The sequence below is a fragment of the Lynx canadensis genome, chromosome D1, assembly GCF_007474595.2.
Source record: "Lynx canadensis isolate LIC74 chromosome D1, mLynCan4.pri.v2, whole genome shotgun sequence".
In the NCBI taxonomy this organism is placed as follows: domain Eukaryota; kingdom Metazoa; phylum Chordata; class Mammalia; order Carnivora; family Felidae; genus Lynx; species Lynx canadensis.
In genome coordinates, this window is record NC_044312.2 from 74,953,576 (window position 1) to 74,974,481 (window position 20,906).

The 20,906-nt window shown below is 36.7% G+C and overlaps 1 protein-coding gene across 4 annotated transcripts in view; it reads left to right on the top strand.

Annotated features, from left to right (window-relative positions):
• Positions 1–20,906, top strand: part of ZDHHC13 (zinc finger DHHC-type palmitoyltransferase 13) — a 51,774-nt gene that overhangs the window by 3,544 nt on the left and 27,324 nt on the right. For 2 of the 4 annotated variants that reach the window (XM_030331670.1, XM_030331672.1), the window contains exons 2-7: positions 10,060–10,205; positions 13,459–13,581; positions 15,508–15,585; positions 17,479–17,623; positions 19,034–19,098; positions 20,502–20,664. In XM_030331670.1, the coding sequence (XP_030187530.1) occupies positions 10,060–10,205; positions 13,459–13,581; positions 15,508–15,585; positions 17,479–17,623; positions 19,034–19,098; positions 20,502–20,664 (720 nt within the window). The remainder of the gene's footprint in view (positions 1–10,059; positions 10,206–13,458; positions 13,582–15,507; positions 15,586–17,478; positions 17,624–19,033; positions 19,099–20,501; positions 20,665–20,906) is intronic. The other 2 variants (XM_030331671.1, XM_030331673.1) reach the window with 2 other exon arrangements.

Consider the following 20,906-nt stretch of genomic DNA (forward strand, 5'->3'; position numbering starts at 1 on the left):
CTTAACTGACTGAGCCACCCAGGTGCCCCATCCTTTTTACTTTTTTTGAATCTTGCCTGTTGTGTTCACTGCCATATCCATGTGTCTAGAACAATGCCTGGCACATATAGGGCGTTCAGTAAACATCTGATGAGTAAATGAATGGATTGCAGCTGGAATTGTCTTATTCCCTAATTACCTAATACAGATCTTCCTCCAGTTACAAAGGGGTTACATCCAATAGGTTTATCATAAGTTGAAAGTGCATTTATTACATCTAACCTACTGAACATCATAACTTCGCTTGACCCACCTAAATGTGTTCAGAACACTTCCATTAGCCTGCAGTCGGGCAAAATCATCTAACACAAAGCCTATTTTATAATAAAGTGTTGAATATGTCATATAATTTATTGAATGCAGTATTGAAAGTTAAAAACAGAATGGTTATATTGGGTACACTATGGTTGAAAGCGTATCAGTTATTCACACTTGTGATCGCATGGCTGAGTGGGAGCCATGCCCAGCATCACAAGCATCCTACCATGTATCACTAGCCCTGGGAAAGATCAAAATTCAAAGTACAGTTCCTGCTGAATGCATATTATTTTCACATCATCATGAAGCTGAAAAATCCTAAGTTGAACAGTTGTAGGTTGGGGACCATCTGTATTGGGATTGGTACCTAGCAGGTGTTCTTTACATTTCTCTGAATGAATGGTTAATGAGAACTCTTATGAGTTTGCTGCCATCATGAGAATTTGCCTAGTCTCTTCTGTTACCTTAACATTGTAGGTCGCCAGATAGCAGTGGAGCTTTCACTGCTGTAAAGGGTGTTTGTTTATGTGAAAAGTCTTTGTCAGTGCACATTTCAGTAATGACTGTTGTAACAGCTCCTCTTAGATCCATACAGCATGGGCGTGGAAGAAACTTTATAGCTACACTGACCAGTTCTTTGTCTTTTACAAATGTAAACACTGAAGCCAAAAATAACCAGCATTCACCCACATTCACCAACATGAAATCTGAGACTTTGGCCTTGTTCTCAAGGGGTTTACATTTCAACAAGGTAAAAATGAAATCAGAGAATACTTAAACATTTTTTTAATTTGATAACTAGAGGGTAATTTCTAAGAAGGATTTATTATCTTGCTTTAGTCTTGGTGATAGGAATGTATGGTTGCTTTCCGTAAACATTTTTATGTGACTGCCCCCAAAGTTGACCTCCCCCAAAGCAGATCATTCCCTTTCTCAACGGTAGCTCTTGTAAAATTTTGGGGGTGTGTGATATCCAAAGCAAAGGAGATCTTTAAGCTGCTTTGATCATGCATTCTTATCAGTAAAACAGTTTTGAGCTTGTACCCCCAGAGTAAAACCCTACCATAATGTGAAAAGCGGAATCCCACATTTTCATTTTTGTAAAACATCATGTGCTGTGAAATTAATGGAATGAAAAATGAAGCCTGCACTGCACGCTGCACGGTCTACATCATCCAGGTACTGACTGCAGTTTGTTAGTCACTTGTTGGGAATTGATCACTCTAACTTACACATTGATGGCACAGTTCTGTGTTATGTGGTCGGTCAGCTGGGACTTAAAAAGTTCAGCTTCCCTCTGTTTGATGTACATGGGGGCTGGGGACAGGAACCCATTGCTGAATTCGTATCGTCACAGGGCATGCTATTGTAAGATCTGACAGTATGTTTCTAAATTATATTCGTTGACTGACACACAGCTCTGTTATATACCTATGGTAAGGTTTTGAACTAAAAATAATAAATATAAACCTGTTTCAAAGTAGTCCTTTTGATTAATTTTGATTTTTTTTTTTTTTTTTGTAGGGAGACTGGCTTTTTGTTAGATCAGATTAGATTGTCTTTGCTTTTACTTTAGGTTATACTGAAGGTACTATGAATAAAAGTATCAGCTCTGCTATTTTCTTGTTTGCTTGTACGTATGCTTATTATTACCCTACTTCACGGCTTCTTTGTAGGAATCAATTTAAGCCACTTGCTTATTTCCGGAGGAGTAAGTTAAAATGAGATAATGTAACTTGAAAATGAACTTAATCTGATAGATACTGCAGTATGCTGAAGGTCCCATTGTCAGCCCCTCTGGGTGGTGGAACTTCTACTCTGCACCCCCCCCCCCCCCCCCCCCCCCCCCCCCGTTACTTTGTAAATAGGCTGTAAAAGAGTGACTGGCTTGACATTTGAATCAAAAGAGGCTGGCAGTGCTAAAATTAGTAAAGCTTAAAGAACCGGATTTGTAAATTTTTGTGGTTTTCCCTTTTAAAAAAAAAAAAAAAGATAAAAATCATTATAATAGAAGCTTTAACATGTTCTCCCATTACCCAGTGGGTCACTGCATATGTGGCCTTGACTGGCCTTGCCTGACTTTGGAGATCACTGACTTTGAAAACAGGCTTTGAATTTATATGATCATTTTTTAGGTTTACTCTGACCTCGATTTTGGCAAAAAATGATGATGTGAACAGAAGGTAGCTTCTGTTCTTAGGCTTTACCACCCATTTTTGCCACTTAATCACATGTTGCCTTGCATTATCACTTTACTCTGTTTGTCTCTATTAGACTCTATTAGACTAAACTCCTGGAGGATAGATACCCATGTCTTCTGTGCCCCTAGCATAATGCTTTGTATGCCATAAATACACAGTAATGAATTGTTGAAAAAAATAAATGCTCTTAATTGTGGATATTCTTTACATTGAAATGTGTAATCCTCCTCAACTTTCTACATGAAAAATGAAGCTGATGTTAAGGCATTAAGAAAAGCAAAAAAATTTGTATCTGTGGAATGAGTAAATTTCTGCATTGAAAAATCTGTGTCTAAACAAAAGGTTAATCTTCTTAACATACAAATGGGGAAAGATACACAATCCACTAGAAAAACAGTAGACTATGAAAAGGGAGTCCACAAAAGAAAAAATATGAAAGCCAATAAACATAACACAGATTCATTAGCAACTAGGGCCATACAAATGAAAACCAAGATGCTGTTTTTAGCTATTGGATTGGAAAGATAGTAAAATGATTGATAATGTTCAGTTATGGGGAGGTTTGTAGGGAAAAAAGAATACTCACATACTTGCTGCAGAGTGTGAAATGGGGAGAGTAGTTGCTCAGTATCTATTTATGTTTCAGCATATATTTTCTGGCCCAGCAGTCCTACTTTGGGAAATCAATGCTGTAAAATGTATAGGGTGTTCTTTGTAGGGTTCTTTATAGAAGTGAAGGCTGAAATTAGTCTGCATCTGTGAATAGCACCGAGTTTAGGGGCGCCAACCCCCACACAGTAAAAAAAAAATCCACGTGTAACTTTTGACTCCCTAAAAACTCAAGTACTAATAGCTTGCTTTTGAAGCCTTACTGATAAGATGAATAGTTGATTAACACATATTTTGTATGTTATATGTATTATATGCTGTATTCTTACAATAAAGTAAGATAGAGAAAAAATGTTAATAAGTCATAAGGAAGAGAGAATACGTTTCAGTAGTATACTGTGTTTATAAAAAAAAAAAAAAATCTGTGTGTAATTGGGCCTGTGTAGTTCAAACCCAAATTATTCAAGGGTCAGCTTTATACATAATGAGGAAGGATACACCAAACTGCTAATAATATTTTTTGGGGGGCTGCAAGATTAGAGGGAAAATAGTCCAGATTGTTTACCCTTTGTTCACTTTTATATTGCTAGATTTTTTAGATGAATATGAATCACTTTGTAATTTAAAAAATTAGTATTGTTGTAAAAAGTAGACTGACTACTCTGTCAACTTTAACTACATCTGCTATTTACTGACACACTAATAATTCTGAGCATAGTTCAACTCTTTCCTCAACAGCTTGTCTTCCAATTGGATATCATTACAATTGCTGTGATATGATGAAAAGAATCCTAAAGTAATATTCTTATTTATGTTTTGATCTCACTACCTATATGTTTATTTTTAGCTGTGTATGAGTATGCTTGTGTGTAGAGTGTCAGGTAGTGAGGCTGAATCCACCAGCTAAAGCAGAACTTACCTATTGAAAGAGCATTCGTGGCTGTGGTTCTGGGTAAGGTGGAATACGTGCGCTCCGCCCTGCCAATCCCACTGAACGCACCGGGCACAATGTAAGTAGCAGCCGTTTAAGGATTCGGAAAAGTAAATTGTAACAGGTAGATTGCAGGGAAAGGTCAGAATTCAAAAAAATCACTGAACCAGGAGCGAATTTACATTTTTTTTTCCATTGGGGGTTCCCTCCCCTGTTCCCCCCCATGCTTGAACTTGAACCATGGAGATGAGCATCAGTGCAGACAGAATGCTCTGTGAGAAGCCTTCTAGTTCAGGTTCAGGGAGCAAGAAGAAGGTCTCTTGGCAGCACAAGCATCTGAAACTCTGTGGGAGGAAACCTTCCTCTTTGAACAGAGGAGTTGTGGTCCCAAGATAACTCTTCTTAGAAGTGACACCAAAAGCATGGTACATGAAAGAAAAAAATTGATAAATGGGACTTCACCAAAATTAAAAGTTTTTGCTATATCAAAGATTTTTAAGAAGTGGGAAAATAAACTACAGACTGGGAGAAAATATTTGCAAATCTCGTATCTAGCAAAGAACTTGTGTCTAGAATGTATAATGTGAAGAACTCTCAAAACTTAACAGTAAGAAGACAAACAGCCCAGTTAATAAATGGGTAAAAGACAATTCACCAAAGAAAGTAAACAGATGACAATAACCACATGAAAAGATACTCAACTTCAGCCATTAAGGGATATGCAAATTAAGACCATGACTATGTATTGCTACAGATCTATTACACTGACCATACCTGGCTCCCGTGGGCATGTAGAGCACTGGGCACTCTCATACATTGTTAGTGGCAATACAAAGTGGTATAGCCACTCTGGAAAATAATTTGATGATTTCTTATAAATTTAATGTATACTTACCAGATGGCCAAGCAGTCTCACTCTTAGAAGCAAAAACATATGTTCATACAAAAGCTTTGTTGGATGAATGGTTATAGCTGCTCTATTTATAATTGCCAAAAGCTGGAAACAGCTCACATGGGTTGTCTGAAAGGATAAACTGATATATTCATATAATGGAATACTATACAGCAAGGAAAGAACTGTTAATAACATAAAACCACTTGGATGAATGTTAAAACTATTATGTTAACTGAATGAAGCCAGTCTCAGAAGATTATGTACTATATAATTCCATATGACATTCTGGGAAATATGAAACTAGTGATGAAGAACATATTAGTAATTGCCAGGAGTTGAGATTGGAGGGGAGGGTATGACAACAAAGGAATATCCCAGTGGAGTTTTTTGAGGTGTTGGAACTGTGTTGTATCTTGATTTTGGTGGTGGGTTACACAACTCTATATACATAATGTGTTAAAATTCATAGAACTACATACCAAAAAGTCAATTTTATTGTAAGTTAACTTAAAAAAAGACCAGGCTGTTTCCTCTTTCAGTAAACCCTTTGAGGGGTTATAGACTTAGTAAAACTATCATTTCTTAAACCTTTTTTGGAACTGTTGGAGAATTGACTTAGGCATATTATTTTAAATATCTTCAGTTTTTCTATTCCTAATGTGTATTTATCCCTTGAGAATAGTGGGGTTTTTTGTTTTTGTTTTTGTTTTTGGTGGGGGGCTGTTTGTAAACAGTGAAAAGTTCAGAGAGATAGGTCTGATGAATAAGGTGCGTGAAGGCTGGATAACCTTATGGTAAAGCCCAAGAAGGAATGATGAAATAATTAGCCAGTTTCAATTTCTAGGAATGGTTTGCTAGATACTTGATGTGAACCTCCCCCTTGAATGTAATTAAAAATGCTGGATATGATAGAAAATGATCTTAAGTATTTTATATTTTTGATGCTATTTAAATTTTGTAAAGATTGCTTAGATCTCCTACGTATATGATCCTGTTGTCTGCAGATAAAGATAGACTTGTTTCTTTTCTAATCTGTATGCATTTTATTTCTTTTCCTTACTCTATTATTCTGTCTAGGACTTCAGTACAATGTTGATTAAAATTGGGGTGCCTGGCTGGCTCCATGGGTGGAGCAAGCGACTCTTGATCTTGGGGTTGTGAGTTCAAGCCCCATGTTGGGCGTAGAGCCTAGTTAAAAAAAAAAAAAAAAAAAAAGAAGAAGAAGTGGTGATAGCAGACATCCTTGCTCTTTCAGTCTTCAGAGTTAAAGTATGCAGTCTTTTGCCACAAAGTGTGTGTTAGTTGTTGATTTCTCATCCTGTACCTCTTTATCGGGTTAAGGAAGTTCCGTTCTTCCCCTGCTGTGCCAGGAATTTTTATTCAAGAGTTTTTATCATGCATGGGTGTTGAATTTTGTCAACTGCTTTTTTTCTACTGAAATGAATGTATTTTTTTCCTTTATTCTGTTAATATGGTGAGTCACATTGATTTGTTTTAAAATGTTTAAGCTTGGCTATAATCTGTATTATTCTTTTTACATATTACTGGGTACGCTTTGCTTAATGTCTTCTTTAAAGATCTTTGTATCTGTGCTTTTAAAGGATATTGGATCTGTAGTTATTTTTTGCTTTGTTTTTTATTTTATTTTGTTTTTTACTTATAACATCTCTTGATTTTAGTATCAGGGTAATGTTGCTTCCTAAAATGAGCTGGGAAGCATTCCCTATCATTTCTGAAGGAGTTGGTATCATTTCTTCCTTAAGTATTTTGATAGAGTTCATCAGTTAAAAGTTATATAGACCTGGGGTTGGTAATTTTTTTTTTTTTTTTAAATGGGAAGATTGATTGATTTTTTAGGGAGCGAGAGAGAGCATGTGTGCCTGTGCACACAAATGAGGAAGAGGGGCAGGAGGAGAGAGAGGGAGAGGGAGAGAGAGAATTTTAAGCAGGGTCTATGCTCAGGGTCGAGTCCGATAGGGGACTCGATCCCGTGACTCTGGGTCATGACCTGAGTCAAAATCAAGAGTTGGATGCTCAACCAACTGAGCTACCCAGGCGCCCCTAATGGGAAGTTTTAAAATTATGAATTCAATTTCTTTAATAGCTAGAGTGCTACTCATTTCTTTTTAAGCCCATTTTGATAACTTGTGTCTTTTGAGGTATTTGCATTCCATCTAAGTTGTTGAATTTATTGACATAAAGATGTTCTCAGTATTGCCTTACTCCCTTTTAAATTTTTTTTAATGTTTACTTATTTTTGAGAGAGAGAGAGAGAGAGACAGAATGTGAATGGGGGAAGGGGCAGAGAGAGGCACAGAATTCGAAGCAGGCTCCAAGCTCCACGTTGTCAGCACAGAGCTGGACACGGGGCTCGAACTCACAAACTGAGATCGTGACCTGAGCCGAAGTTGAGCGTTTAACCAACTGAGCCCTGCCTTATTACCCTTTTAACGTTCATAGAATCTTGTATTGATGTCTCCTTTTTAAGCCTGTTTGTCATTGACATCTTCTTTTTTCTTGATCCATTTGACTAGAGGTTTATTAATTTTTATTAATTTATTCCTTCCAAAGAATGAGTTTTTTTCAGTGATTTTCTGCATTGTTTTCCATATTGTATGGGTTTCTTCTGCCTTTACTGTTTTCTTCATTCTGTCTACTTTGAGTTTAATTTTCTGTCTCTAGATTCTTAAGGTGAAAACTTAGATGATTTATTTTAGACTCTTTTTGCCTGTTTGGCCTTTAAAGCTAAAAATTCACTCTGAACACTGCTTAGGCTGCATGCCACGTATTTTGCTGTGGTTTCTTTTCCATTCAGTTCAAAATATTTTCCACTTATTCTTTGTTTTCTTCTGTGACCTATAGGTTATTTAGAAATGTGTTTTTCAGTTTCCAAATATTTGAGAATTTTCCACATACCCTTTGGTTATTGATTTCTACTTAAATCTGTTGTAGTGAGAGAACATACTCTGTATGCGTTCAGTCCTTTTGACTTTGTTGAGACATGTTTTATATTGTCTGTCTTGGTATTCTGTGTGCACTTGAAAAAAAAATCTGTTCTACTGTTGTTGGGTTGAGCTTTATGAAAATGTATTGGATCAAGTCGGTGGATAGTGTTAAGTCTTCTCTATCCTTTTCTCTATCCAACAGGATTTTCTGTTTACTCCTTCATAGTTATCGAAAGAAGTGTTGAAATATCCAAATGTAATTGTGAAAATTTCTATTTTTTTCCAGTTCCATCAGTTTTTGCTTCATGAACTTTAAAGTTTTTTATAGGTGCGCACACGTTTAGGATTGTTATGTCTTCTTGATGAATTGACTTCTTTCTTTAATATTATGAAATGTCCTCCTTATCTCTGGTAATGTTTCTTGTGCTAATGTCTACTTTGTCTTATATAAATGTAGCAGCTACCTTCCTTACGCTTAATGTTTCTGCATAGCGTGTCTTTTTCTGTTGTTTTGCTTTTAACCTGTGTATATTTTTATATTGAAAGTGGATTTCTTGTAGATAGCTTATAGTTGTAGTATTTTTGTTTGTGTCTTAAAATCCAATCTAACAATCTCTGTCATTTATTTACTTATTTATTTATGACCATTTGCACTTAACGTGATTATCAATATGGTGGTTAGGTATGAAAATATCATCTTGTATGTTTTTCCTCTCTGGTTCTGTATTCATTTTTTTCTACTTTTCTTGCCTTTTTAAAAATATTAATTTGGTGTCTTTTATATATTTTATTTTATCTCTGCTCTTGGCTTATTACTTAGACCTCTTCATTTAAAGGTTGCTCTTGGGTTAGCATTATATGCTTTAAGTTATCACTACCTACCTGCAAATACTACTATAGTATCTCTTATAACTATTATAACATCTTTTAGAAGTATACTTATAAGGATACCTCCGTTTCTCTACTATCATCAAGAAATTAAAAAATGAGAAAAAAATCTGTTATGTTTACCCACATAATTATCCATATTTACCCATGTGGTCTGGCATTCTGTTCTTTTGTATTGATTCAGATTGCCATCTGGTATTATTTTCATTTAAGCCTGAAGAACTTCCTTTATCATTTCTTGGAATATAAGTTTGCTGGCAATTTTCTCATCTTTTGTTTGTCTGAAAAAGTATGTATTTCACCCCCATTTTTGAAGAATATTTTTGCTGTTGCTTCAGGTTTGTAATTCTTTCATTCAGCTCTTGAAAACTGTTGTGTTTGCGTTCTGGCTTGCACTTACTGATAAGAGGTCTGAATTTATTCGTATCTTTGATTTTGTTAACACAGTGTATCTTTTATCCTTAGGCTGCCCTTGAGATTATCTCTTTAACATTGGTTTTTGGTGATTTGATTATGATATACCTTTGTGTACAGTTTTTTTTTTTAATTTTTTTTTTAACGGTTATTCATTTTTTGAGAGACTGAGCGTGAGTGGGGGAGGGGCAGAGAGAGAGGGAGACACAGAATCCCATGCAGGCTCCAAGCTCTGCACTGACAGCACAGAGCCCGACGTGGGGCTCGAACTCACGGACCATGAGATCTTGACCTGAGCCGAAGTCGGCCACTTAACCGACTGAGCCACCCAGGATCCCCGCTTTGTGTACAGTTTTGAGGTTTATCCTTCTTGGGTTTGTTGAGCTTTTAGAGTTGTGAGTTTATAATTTCACCAAATTTGGAAGGCTTTGGGGTATTAATTTAGTCAAATATTTAAAAATATTTTCTCCTCCTCTCCTGAGACTCCAGTTATACCTATTCAAGAACTTGTTTTATTGGGAGGTTCGAAGGATCCTTAGGGTGTGTTTGCTACAACTCCCCAAAGCAGAGAGCTGGTGACCTTCCTACTATGTCGGTAGCCGTAACCCTCCAGCTACTACAGGTCAGAAGGTCCATTGGTGCCTTTGTAGATTACTTTTGTTTAATGACAAAATCTATAATGGGGAATTTTCTGATGATCATCTCACTCAGTGAATAGGATTAAGATGAAAATCTTCCCTAGGATATACCTGGAAGACTCAAAGTAATTCTAATTTGATAATATAGATACACTGTTGATAGTAGCAGCTGGTTCGTTATGTAATTGAATGTGACATTAATTCTCCTCCTATGCTTTGTCACATTTCTCTTATGCTTCAGTGCAGGAATCACAGCCACGGCCCCCACCCTCCAGGATTTGGTCGACATGGAGTCTGTGCATATGAAAGCAAAGAACTTGCCAAGGCGAGAGAAGCTCTTCCTCTTATAGAGGACTCTAGTAACTGTGACATTGTAAAAGCTACTCAGTAAGTCTCCCCAGTGCTTCATCTGATCATTTCTGCGTTCTGTGGAATCGTAATAATGTTTGTGCAGTTTGTGGCACCTTCCTCACCTCATACTCTAGCGGCTAGTATTTGTCCTATGGGCATCAGAGCACTTAATACAGTGCACCTTAGCAGTTTACTACCGGTGTCTGCCATTAGATCATGAGCAGCTTAGGAGCGAAAGCAGGTCATTTTCATCCTTGTCACCCCAGTGCTTTTGCATACTTCTTATGTTTGCTGCCAAATAAATGTTCGTTGAATGAATTAATGATTATAAATGACAGTAAAACTAGACTCTGAGTTTGAAACAAATTGGAGTTTTTAAAAATGTGCTACAACCTAAATAAGTCAACGGGATAGAAAAATATCAGCTCGGACACTTAATGGATATTTTAAACGATTATTTATCAAGTACTTTCTTTTTTTTTAAATGTTTATTTATGTTGAGAGAGAGAGCGAGCGCAGCAGGAGGAGCGGGGGAAAGAGAGTCCCAAGCAGTCTCCGCACTGTCAGCGCAGACCCTGATGTGGGACTTGATCTCACGAAGCTGGAGATCATGACCTGAGCCGAAACCGAGAGTTGGATGCTTAATCAACTGACCCGCCCAGGCGGCCCTCAAATACTTTCTATGTACCCATTGTACTGGGTGCCCTGGAAAAATGTCAGTAAAATAGAAATAGGTTTTCTGGCCACTTGAAACATATAGTGGGTTATTTGCTTGCACTGTAAATGAAAGTGTGTTTTGAAAGTTTCCCCTTGAGCTCTCCATATGTGGGTATTTGTATTAAATCATTTCTAACATTTTCCCCCTCATGGATCTCACTGGTTATTAACATCCACCCCACCTCTTGCCATTGAACATGTTTCGAAATATTTTGTCTTTTAGATTACATTAATTAGGAATCATTTTCTTAGTGATCAAATGTAAATCTGCCCATCAGAGCTTCTAATCAGCATGTAAGGAGCTAATGTTACCACACTAACTTGATATAATTTCTCTCAAAAGCAAAGACGTTTGGTGACTGATTAGTCTGTTAGGCCTTAACAAAAACTAATCTATTATTTATGTTAAAAAATAATCAACTTGTGGTGCCTGGGTAGCTCAGCTGGTTAAGCGTCTGACTTCAGCTCAGGTCATGATCTTGCAGTTCGTAAGTTTGCCCCACGTCGGGTTCTGCGCTGACAGCTCAGAGCCTGGAACCTGCTTCGGATTCTGTGTTTTCTCCCTCTCTCTGCCCCTCCCCTGCTTGTGCTCTGTCTCTCAAAAATAAATAAATGTTAAAAAAAGAAATCAATAATTATTTGAGTATTCTAATTACTAATTCATATGAACTCGAAAAGCCCTTGGAACTGCTACTTTAGGTGAGTCTTTTTTGATATTACTTGTATTATTATATTTATGTGAAGGTAAGAGTGTTCTTAAGGTAATTATTTGCTTTAATTAGCATAGAAGCATTTAAATGTTTCTCTGCTGCCAGTAGAGCTCTGTTATGATAAATAAAAGAAATTAGGCTATGTTCACAGAGAATTCCAGTAAAAACTCACGTTTTATATCTTTCCTAAAATTTACTTTAGGTCTTACACCTCCTTAAGTGGTTGTGGGAATATCATTAGGTGGGGTTTGGAAAAGGCAAAGAGAGCTAGGATATGTATGTTCTCTAAATCACCAAAATCCTAATTAATGTGTACTCTTACTGTATTTCTCACATAAAGGGAGTATTTCTTTTTCAGTAAAATGTTAAAGTTGACCTTTAAAACATGGAGAATATAAATATACGTATCTTTATTCACAGTTCACTCTCTTATTACTATTTTCACTTAACATTGTCAATAAGTATCTCTACCTTTTAAAAAGTACCATAAAGACAGCCTGATCAGCACACACATTTTGGTGAGGTATACGTTATTTAATTTAACATTGTGATTTTCACCCTTAAAGGCCTATTGAAACATTTGGCTCCCTCTAAATAGAAATAAGTATCGGGGCGCCTGGGTGGCTCAGTCAGTTAAGCATCTGCCTTGATTTCGGCTCAAGTCGTGATCTCACAGTTCGTAGGTTTGAGCCCCACGTCGGGCTCTGTGCTGACAGTATGGAGCCTGCTTGGGATTCTCTCCTTCTCCCTCTCTTTCTGCTCCTTCCCAACTCGCACGCACGCATGTGTGCTCTTTCTCTCAAATAAATTTAAAAAAAAAAAAAACACATAAAAAATAAGTCTCAAAGAAAGTGCTAAATGGTCTGTTGGGGACTTAATAGTTTCTATTAGAAAGAAATAAAGCTAATGAATGATTTAAAAATTTTTTGTAGTATTCAAAAGATATTTTTTATTCTGATAGTCACTTAAATAACCATCTTAAATATCCCTCAAGTCCATTCCTCCTTTTCCATTCTTACTGCCTCTCTTAGTTCAGGTTCTCATTACCTCCCACCTATTTTTATGCACAAGAGTCACACTCTTCTGATTAGCCTCCATACCACCACAAATGGGATCTTTCTTAGAACTCAAAGTGGGTATGCTTTCCTTTTTAAAATCTTCAGCAGCTTCCCTTCGAACTATGAAGTCTGAAGCTGCATAGCATGGCATAGAGGCCCATGCAGCCTTTGCCTGCCTCTTTTAGCCTGATCTCTTGCCACTCCCTTTTTTTATGCTTTTATGTTTCTGCTGTGCTAAATTGCTTATATTTCTCTGAACATCCATGCAGTTTCACGTCTCTGGTTTTTATACATGCTCTTTTCTCTGCCTGAAATGCCCTTCCTTCAGCCTATAAAACAGCTTATATATCATGCTTTATCTCCTTCAGGAAGGGCTAATCATTCCTTTCTTTGCTATAATTACACCACGCCCACATCGTATTGTTGAATTTATCCCATTCCATGTTTGCTGTTAGTCTGTCTCTCTTATTCAGGGATAGGATTGTAGTTAGGGACGAGCATCATACATTCCTGGCATATAGGAAATGATAAAATGAAATTTATTGAGGGAGGGCAAATGTGAATGTTGAAGTTTAATTAAGAAAATCAAGTTCAACTCCACGTGTATCTGTCTGATCAGTTAGTAAATAAAGTTTACTTTTATTGTTTGGCTTAAGAATACATCCTCTTTATTTTTATTCTTGTTAATTATTGTATCTGTGTTGGCTGAGAGATTAGATAAAGACATGGTAAACGGAATAAATTTTGGTATTTGAAATTATTTTAATGGTATCATTCTGCCTTTTTTTCCCCCTCTTATTTCAGGTACGGGATTTTTGAACGTTGTAAAGAGTTGGTAGAAGCAGGATATGACGTCAGGCAACCAGACAAAGAAAATGTGTCGCTTCTTCATTGGGCTGCTATTAACAACAGGCTGGATCTTGTAAAGTAAGATGGGCTGTGTGTGTGTTATTAAGTATGTATTTTTTATTCTAGACCTCTTTTCAGTTGTCTTTTTCTTTTAGTACAAGTATGAATGCTGTACCATCTATAATCTTTTATTGTGAATGAATACCTGAAATTTTGTGTTGCATGCATCGGTTATTATCGTGTTGAAAAGGGCTTTATTGACCATCTAGTTCAGGACTCTCACTGGCCCAAAAAGGAAAATTAAAGATAAAGCCATGGGACCCATTGTAAAGATAAAGTTCAGGCAATGAAATGGAATACTGTTGTTTTTGTTTTTTTCTTTTCTAAGTAGCCTCTAGGCCCCACGTGGGGCTTGAACTCACAACCGCAAGATCAAGAGTTGCATGCTTTACTGACTGAGCCAGCCAGGTGCCCTGAACATTTTTTGAAAAGGAAAAACGTAACATAAACTGTCTCAGGATAGAACAGAAAGTTTCGTCTAGTTTAGAAAAAACATGGAAATATTTTACTTTGTTAAAATCCCAGGAGGTATGGATGGGTAGGAGAATGATTTAACCATTTTTTAGATTAAATATGGAATACATTTTTAGGTAGACATGTTTGGATTGTATGAAATATTTCCCCTTCATAGAGCACTACTTCCCCATTGTGTGGTTTTGTTTGTTTCTTTATTTTATACCTTAGCATGTAAATTAAATGTGTGTATGTGAATGTGTATGTATTTTGTATTATATATATTTAAAATCCTTGGGATTTAAGAAAATAAAAATGTACTAAAGTTTAAAATACACTTAAAAAACCACACTTTAGGGGCGCCTGGGTGGCGCAGTCGGTTAAGCGTCCGACTTCAGCCAGGTCACGATCTCGCGGTCCGGTCCGTGAGTTCGAGCCCCGCGTCGGGCTCTGGGCTGATGGCTCAGAGCCTGGAGCCTGTTTCCGGTTCTGTGTCTCCCTCTCTCTCTGCCCCTCCCCCATTCATGCTCTGTCTCTCTCTGTCCCAAAAATAAATAAACGTTGAAAAAAAAAAAAATTAAAAAAAAAAACCACACTTTATAGTCACAGGCAAACACCTTTTCTGTGGAAATAAACTAGTATATTGTTTAGATGATATGATATATGAAGTACAACTTTAGCATAATGAGACCACTTCCTGTAAACCACAGAAGAAAAGTCTCTTCATCTTATAGGTTCACTTGATACAGTGTATCACCTCTGCGACCCCAAAATAGGAAGCCAAATACTCAGAATATCTAACTTTTCTGAAAGGATTTTGAATTAAGTTTTTACTACTTACTTTTAGAATTCAATTCCACATAGTAATTTTACAAGTGACATTATTCCACCTTTCTTCTTGTGGGTTAAGTAGAATATCTGTGTGATCCTAAGTGTTTTGAATATAAACCATTTAAAAAATTTTTTTTTTCAACGTTTTTATTTATTTTTGGGACAGAGAGAGACAGAGCATGAACGGGGGAGGGGCAGAGAGAGAGGGAGACACAGAATCGGAAACAGGCTCCAGGCTCTGAGCCATCAGCCCAGAGCCTGACGCGGGGCTCGAACTCACGGACCGCGAGATCGTGACCTGGCTGAAGTCGGATGCTTAACCGACTGCGCCACCCAGGCGCCCCGAATATAAACCATTTTAAGAGTGCTGGGTAATTAGAATATATGGTGAGAGTAGTTATCATGCGTTTGGTATGTAAGTTATGATGGAAAGCTTATGACAGCAGGAGTAATTACTGATATGCTAAGACTATTTCACCAGGGATCTGTTTGATGCCTTTGTGTGAATCTCAGACTTCTGTAGGTCTGAGTGTTTTGGGGGAGGGTTATTATTATAATTTCTGTTGTCATATATTTATTACTAAGAAAAATTGATGTTTTCTTTCTCAGTATGTATTTTAAGTTTTAAATCTTATTTTCATTTATGTCTGCTTTTAATAGGTTTTATATTTCAAAAGGTGCTGTAGTAGATCAGTTGGGTGGAGATTTAAATTCGACACCTCTTCACTGGGCCATCAGGTAAAGATTTCTTGAAACACTGAAATTGCTGTTCAGAGTCACAGTGACCTAAGTTCATTTTCTGAATCTTGTAGACTAGCACTTTCTGGCAGAACTTTCTGTGATGATGGAAATGTTCTATTTTGTGCCATCGAGTATTGTGGCTACTAGCCACATAGGAAATGTGAAATGTGGCTAATGCAACTAAGGAAATGAATTTTTAATTTTATTTAATTTTAACTAATTTGAATTTAAATAGCCAATGTGCCTAGTAACTATCATATCGGGAAACTGCTGTTGTGGGCCATAAGAAAGGCTTTCTTTCCCTTTTTTCCCTTTCATTAAAAAAAGAAAATTATAGTTTTGGGACAGTATATTTTTTTTGTTTAATTTAGGGTCCCACTATGATGCTAAAACTGAAATATGTGTATTATACTTTCTTATAATCAAAATAAGTATCTTTTATAGCTGATCACATGGATAAAGTGATAAGTCAGTGAACTGTAAACTTACTTAGTGTTTTTCTCTGGATTATATTGGCCATTTGAAGCTGAAATTAATATGTGCCTGTCTTGATACTTAACAGTTTCTTCATCTGTCATTTCTTTTTAAAGTTTTATTTATTTTGTGAGAGAGAGATTGGGGGAGGGGCAGAGGGAGAGATGGAATTGGTGCTTACAGTTCCAAGCCCCATGCCGGGCCCGAACTCAAAAAACACAAGATCATTACCTGAGCTGAAGTCGAGAGTCTAGTGCTTAACCAGCCGAGCCAACCAGATGCTCCTCTTCATCTGTCATTTTAATTCCAGTCTCTGGTTGGTGGGGTTGACGTGAACCTAGAACTAAAATGAGTACTTGTTTATTTAAGACAGGAGTGGAATCTTTTTCCCCACTGCCCAGAATTTTGAAGAATCTAAGGTTAACCAACTCCTCCCTTTTGAGCAAGTGGGGTGCAATGCTTTACATGGAAAATGAGCCATATTCAAATGTAGAAGTCTGTAGTTCTAAGAATAATATTATCATGGTATATACCTGCAATCTGAATGTTATACGTCAATTCTCATGATTATTTCTTGGTTTTAAAATAACAACAGTGAAGTGTACGTGGTTTTGAAGTTTTCATTTTCAGGGGCACCTGGGTGGTTCAGTCAGTTAAGCATCTGACTTTGGCTCAGGTCCTGATCTCATGGTTTGTGAGTTGGAGCCCTGAGTTGGGCTCTGTGCTGACAGCTCGGAGCCTGTAGCCTGCTTCGGATTCTGTGTTTCCCTCTCTCTCTCTGTCCCTCCCCTGCTCGCACTCTGTCTCTCTCAAAAATAAATAAACGTTAAAAAAAATTTTTTTAAGTTTTTATTTTTAGCATTAGTCACGTATAATTATTATTATTATACATGTATTATTTATATGTTATAGCAACACAAGGTTTGATAATAGATTGGGAGGTTATTAAGTGTATTACCTGCATTCAAGAAGGACTGTCCAGAATAGCCCTAAGTTTGGAGTGTCAAAGTGAAATACATTTGGACAGTCTCCAGTGTTTTGAAAGTCTGTTAGGAAATACTCTTTGTATCGAACCAAAATCTCTCATGTTTTAAAGTTTTTTTTTTTTAATATTTATTTTTGAAAGAGAGAGAGCGAGAGAGAAAATATGAATAAGCAGGGGAGGGGCAGACAGACAGGGAGACACAGAATCCGAAGCAGGCTCCAGGCTCCGAGCTGTTAGCACAGAGCCCGATGTGGGGCTCGAACCCACGAACCACGAGCTCATGGCCTGAACTGAGGTCGGACACTTAACCGACTGAGCCACCCAGGTGCCCCCCAAATCTCTCATGTCTTAGGGATACCAGTTTCTTCCTGAAATTTTTTCTTTTACTGCATGCTGTAGAAAACGGTGTAATTTTTACTCTCTATTTGCAGACAAGGACATTTGCCTATGGTCATATTATTACTCCAGTATGGAGCCGACCCCACTCTCATCGATGGGGAGGGATTCAGCAGCATCCACCTGGCAGTATTATTTCAACACATGCCTATTATAGCATATCTCATCTCAAAAGGACAGGTATGTTTAGAAACATATCTTATACTCCAGCTGCTGTGAATCTGAAGAGATTGGGAGGATGATTAGTAGTAGGTCTGCCCTCAGTTTTAGAGTATATGTTATGGGTATCAAATATTCAAATATTAGCCCCAGTAAGTCTAGGTATTGAATGCTGCTTTTCCAGCTTCATTGGAGCAAAAAGGACAGGTCATTTAGCTCAGTAACATGTAATAGATGTTTTTGAAACTTGTAAGCCTGTAATAGATTTTCTTATGATCCCAGTAATTTGCAGAGTTTTTCAAAAACATGACTTCAAAAGCCTGTATTTTTCTTCTGGTTGAATGTAGAAATGGTAGTCAGATCACTAAATGAACCCATCATTTGCTTTCATTATTTGAGTGCAAATGGGAGACCAATTTGAATGTGTGCTTCTTATTGTTCTCTAAAGTAATTCCATGAAAAATGACTTGCCTTAAGAGGCATCCATTTATGGCACAGGTTAAATTATAGGGTATTGGCAGTGGGAGTCTCCCTGTCAGCCATACTTGCCTGGGATATGCTTTCTGGTAGCAGAGTGGTTTCTGTATCAGCAGACTTGCCTATAACAGGCGTGGAAACATGTTTGCACAAATGCTGTTGGAATGATTGTGTTCCTTTTAAATAAGCACTTTCTCTCAGACTTAGCCCACTGAAGTAGAATAATTATAACCTCCTGGGTCTCATTTTGGGAAGACGTATGAGGAGGAGCCCTGTTTGCTTCTCCTTGGGCTCTTTCCCAAGTCGTATTCCTCCAAGGCCCAAGAGACACTTCGGTAACTGAAACTCTTTCCTTGACTTGGTTAGAACCATTATTGTGCACCTCAAACACGGGCGCATTTTATTAAAAGGAGCATATCCTTATGGAGATATGGTTTCTTTCCCCACCCCCACCCCCATATTATAAAAAATAGAAAAGAACTTTTCATGTTTTAGTCTTTGAAACATAAGTTCAAAATTACAATGAGTTGCCTCAGAAAAGATAGAGGTTTCATTGTCACTGGAAGTGTTTACATGGAGACTGGGTGGCTTTGTGTAAGACATGATAATTTGAATTACTGTGTCAGGTAAGGTCTAAACTAGATGACTCCTAAGGTCTCTTATATCTGATGGTGATTGTCAGCATTTTCCTCTTTCCCTTCGCTTTCTTCCATTCACATCATGCAACACTTTGAAGCGTATATTCAGATTTTTCCTTTATGAGTATTTTGTAGAAATCAATGGATTTTCACCCTTTGGGTGAGGAGCAGAACACTGTTTTGTTCAAATGATATCAGAACGCTTCTTGTAAAAGCAATGGTGATGTTGAATGTATTAAAGAGATACTCCTATTAAGAGAAGAGAGAATTTTGACTGTGTTTACAGTTAGGCTGATTGACTCTTCTTTTCGAACAGAGTGTGAATATGACAGATTTAAATGGGCAGACACCTCTCATGTTATCAGCTCACAAAGTACTTGGGTAAGTAAGTCTAACTGACTTGCCTTTTTCTGATTCTTGGTTCTAACAATTTCTTTTCTGTGTGTATAATTTTAAGTAGCCTAGTCTATGTTGAGATGATACTACATTCTGAAGATTTTCTACCCTGTGACTGTGGTATGAATGTTTAATGTAGTTACGGCTAGAAAAGCACAACTGAAATAAAATTTCTCTTCTGATAGCTTTGGGGAACAATTTGAAAACTGCTAATAAGAAAAAAATTTCCTTATAGAGCAGGTAGAGATTTTATAGTATATGCTGTGAACATGGCTTATATTTCTCAGTTTGCATTTTTAAAAAAAAATGACTACAGGTTTAAATGTTCTCAAAGTTTGAAATCGAGATGATAAAATCTTCTTTCCAGACAACAGTATGTTTTAAGGTTCTCTGACATTGTTGACTGCTCTGAAAATAGCAGATTTTGGATATCTATGAATATGAGTATGGTCTGTTTATATGTTTCTATCAGGTACTTACATGTTTAAGTTTTTCTGTTTGTTTATAAACACATGTGATTAATGGCCACCATGTAGTCTAACTTCTGGTATTCTTCTGTTCAAATACTTGCTACAGTTTTGCCTTTATGAATTTGTGTTGTGCTTAATTTCTGATTCTACTTTTACTTAGGATTTCTCTCCTAGGATCCAAGGTAGTTGTGATGCCATTTCCTTTTGATCACGGAGTGCTGGGGCTGAGGGTTGAATTTTGTTAAAAAGCATTTTGTCTTTTTCGCCGACAACTCTGAGGTCAGATAATAGTGTTTAAAGATGTTGATAGAATAAGTAAAATAGAATACTGCTTTATTAAAAGAATCTCTTGAGTAGTCATGAAGGAAGAGAAGGTATTTATGGTAAAGTAAAAATATTTTATTGAACTCTGCCTTTTAGTCCATAGGTTTCTAAGATAAATGAATGTTTTAGGACATTATTTATGCCTGCTTTATTTAATAATTGGTTAAAGGAAGCATGGAAGTCAGCTTTTGGTTTATCTCCTCAAATATAGTGTTGCGTACATTTAGTTTTTAATTAGATAAATAACATAGCATTGGCCCAAGTTAAATTCACAATAAAAAAAAAAAAGGTAAGCACTACAATAACTACATGAAAGTAAAAGTTTGAAAAACAAAAGCAGTTATTCCAGCATATTGATGTTGAAATTATCGTATTTGTATTGCCGACTATCACATAATAGATGTCTTTTTTTTGGAGGTGCATCTCTCCTATTAGCCCCTGGAATAGAACTCTGCACAAAGAAGTTTCTCGATCTTCAGAATACTTAACTGAGTGGTTAATTTATATGTTAGCTTAAAAGATTCATTATTTGCATTTACCTTTCAACTCATTCATCTCTCTAATACTCCTTGGTATTTTATTGTTTTGAGACAGGCCAGAACCAACTGGATTTCTTTTAAAGTTTAATCCTTCTCTCAGTGTGGTTGATAAAATACACCAAAACACTCCACTCCACTGGGCAGTTGCAGCGGGAAATGTTAATGCTGTAGATAAACTTTTGGAAGCCGGTTCTAGCCTGGACATCCGAAATGTTAAGGTATGACCAGGTATTTATCTCCTTTAGTTTATTATATATTCAGTTAGAAAATTAGTACATCAACATAAACATAAGCTATACATATATTTTTCAATTACCACAAGATAAATAACCAACGACAGTAACTGACTACTTCCAGAATGAATACACTGAGTCTATGATTCTGCTGATTTCTTGTACAATATTTAACACCCATATTCTATCAAAAATATAATTGAACTTTCTCTCTCTCTCTCTCTTTT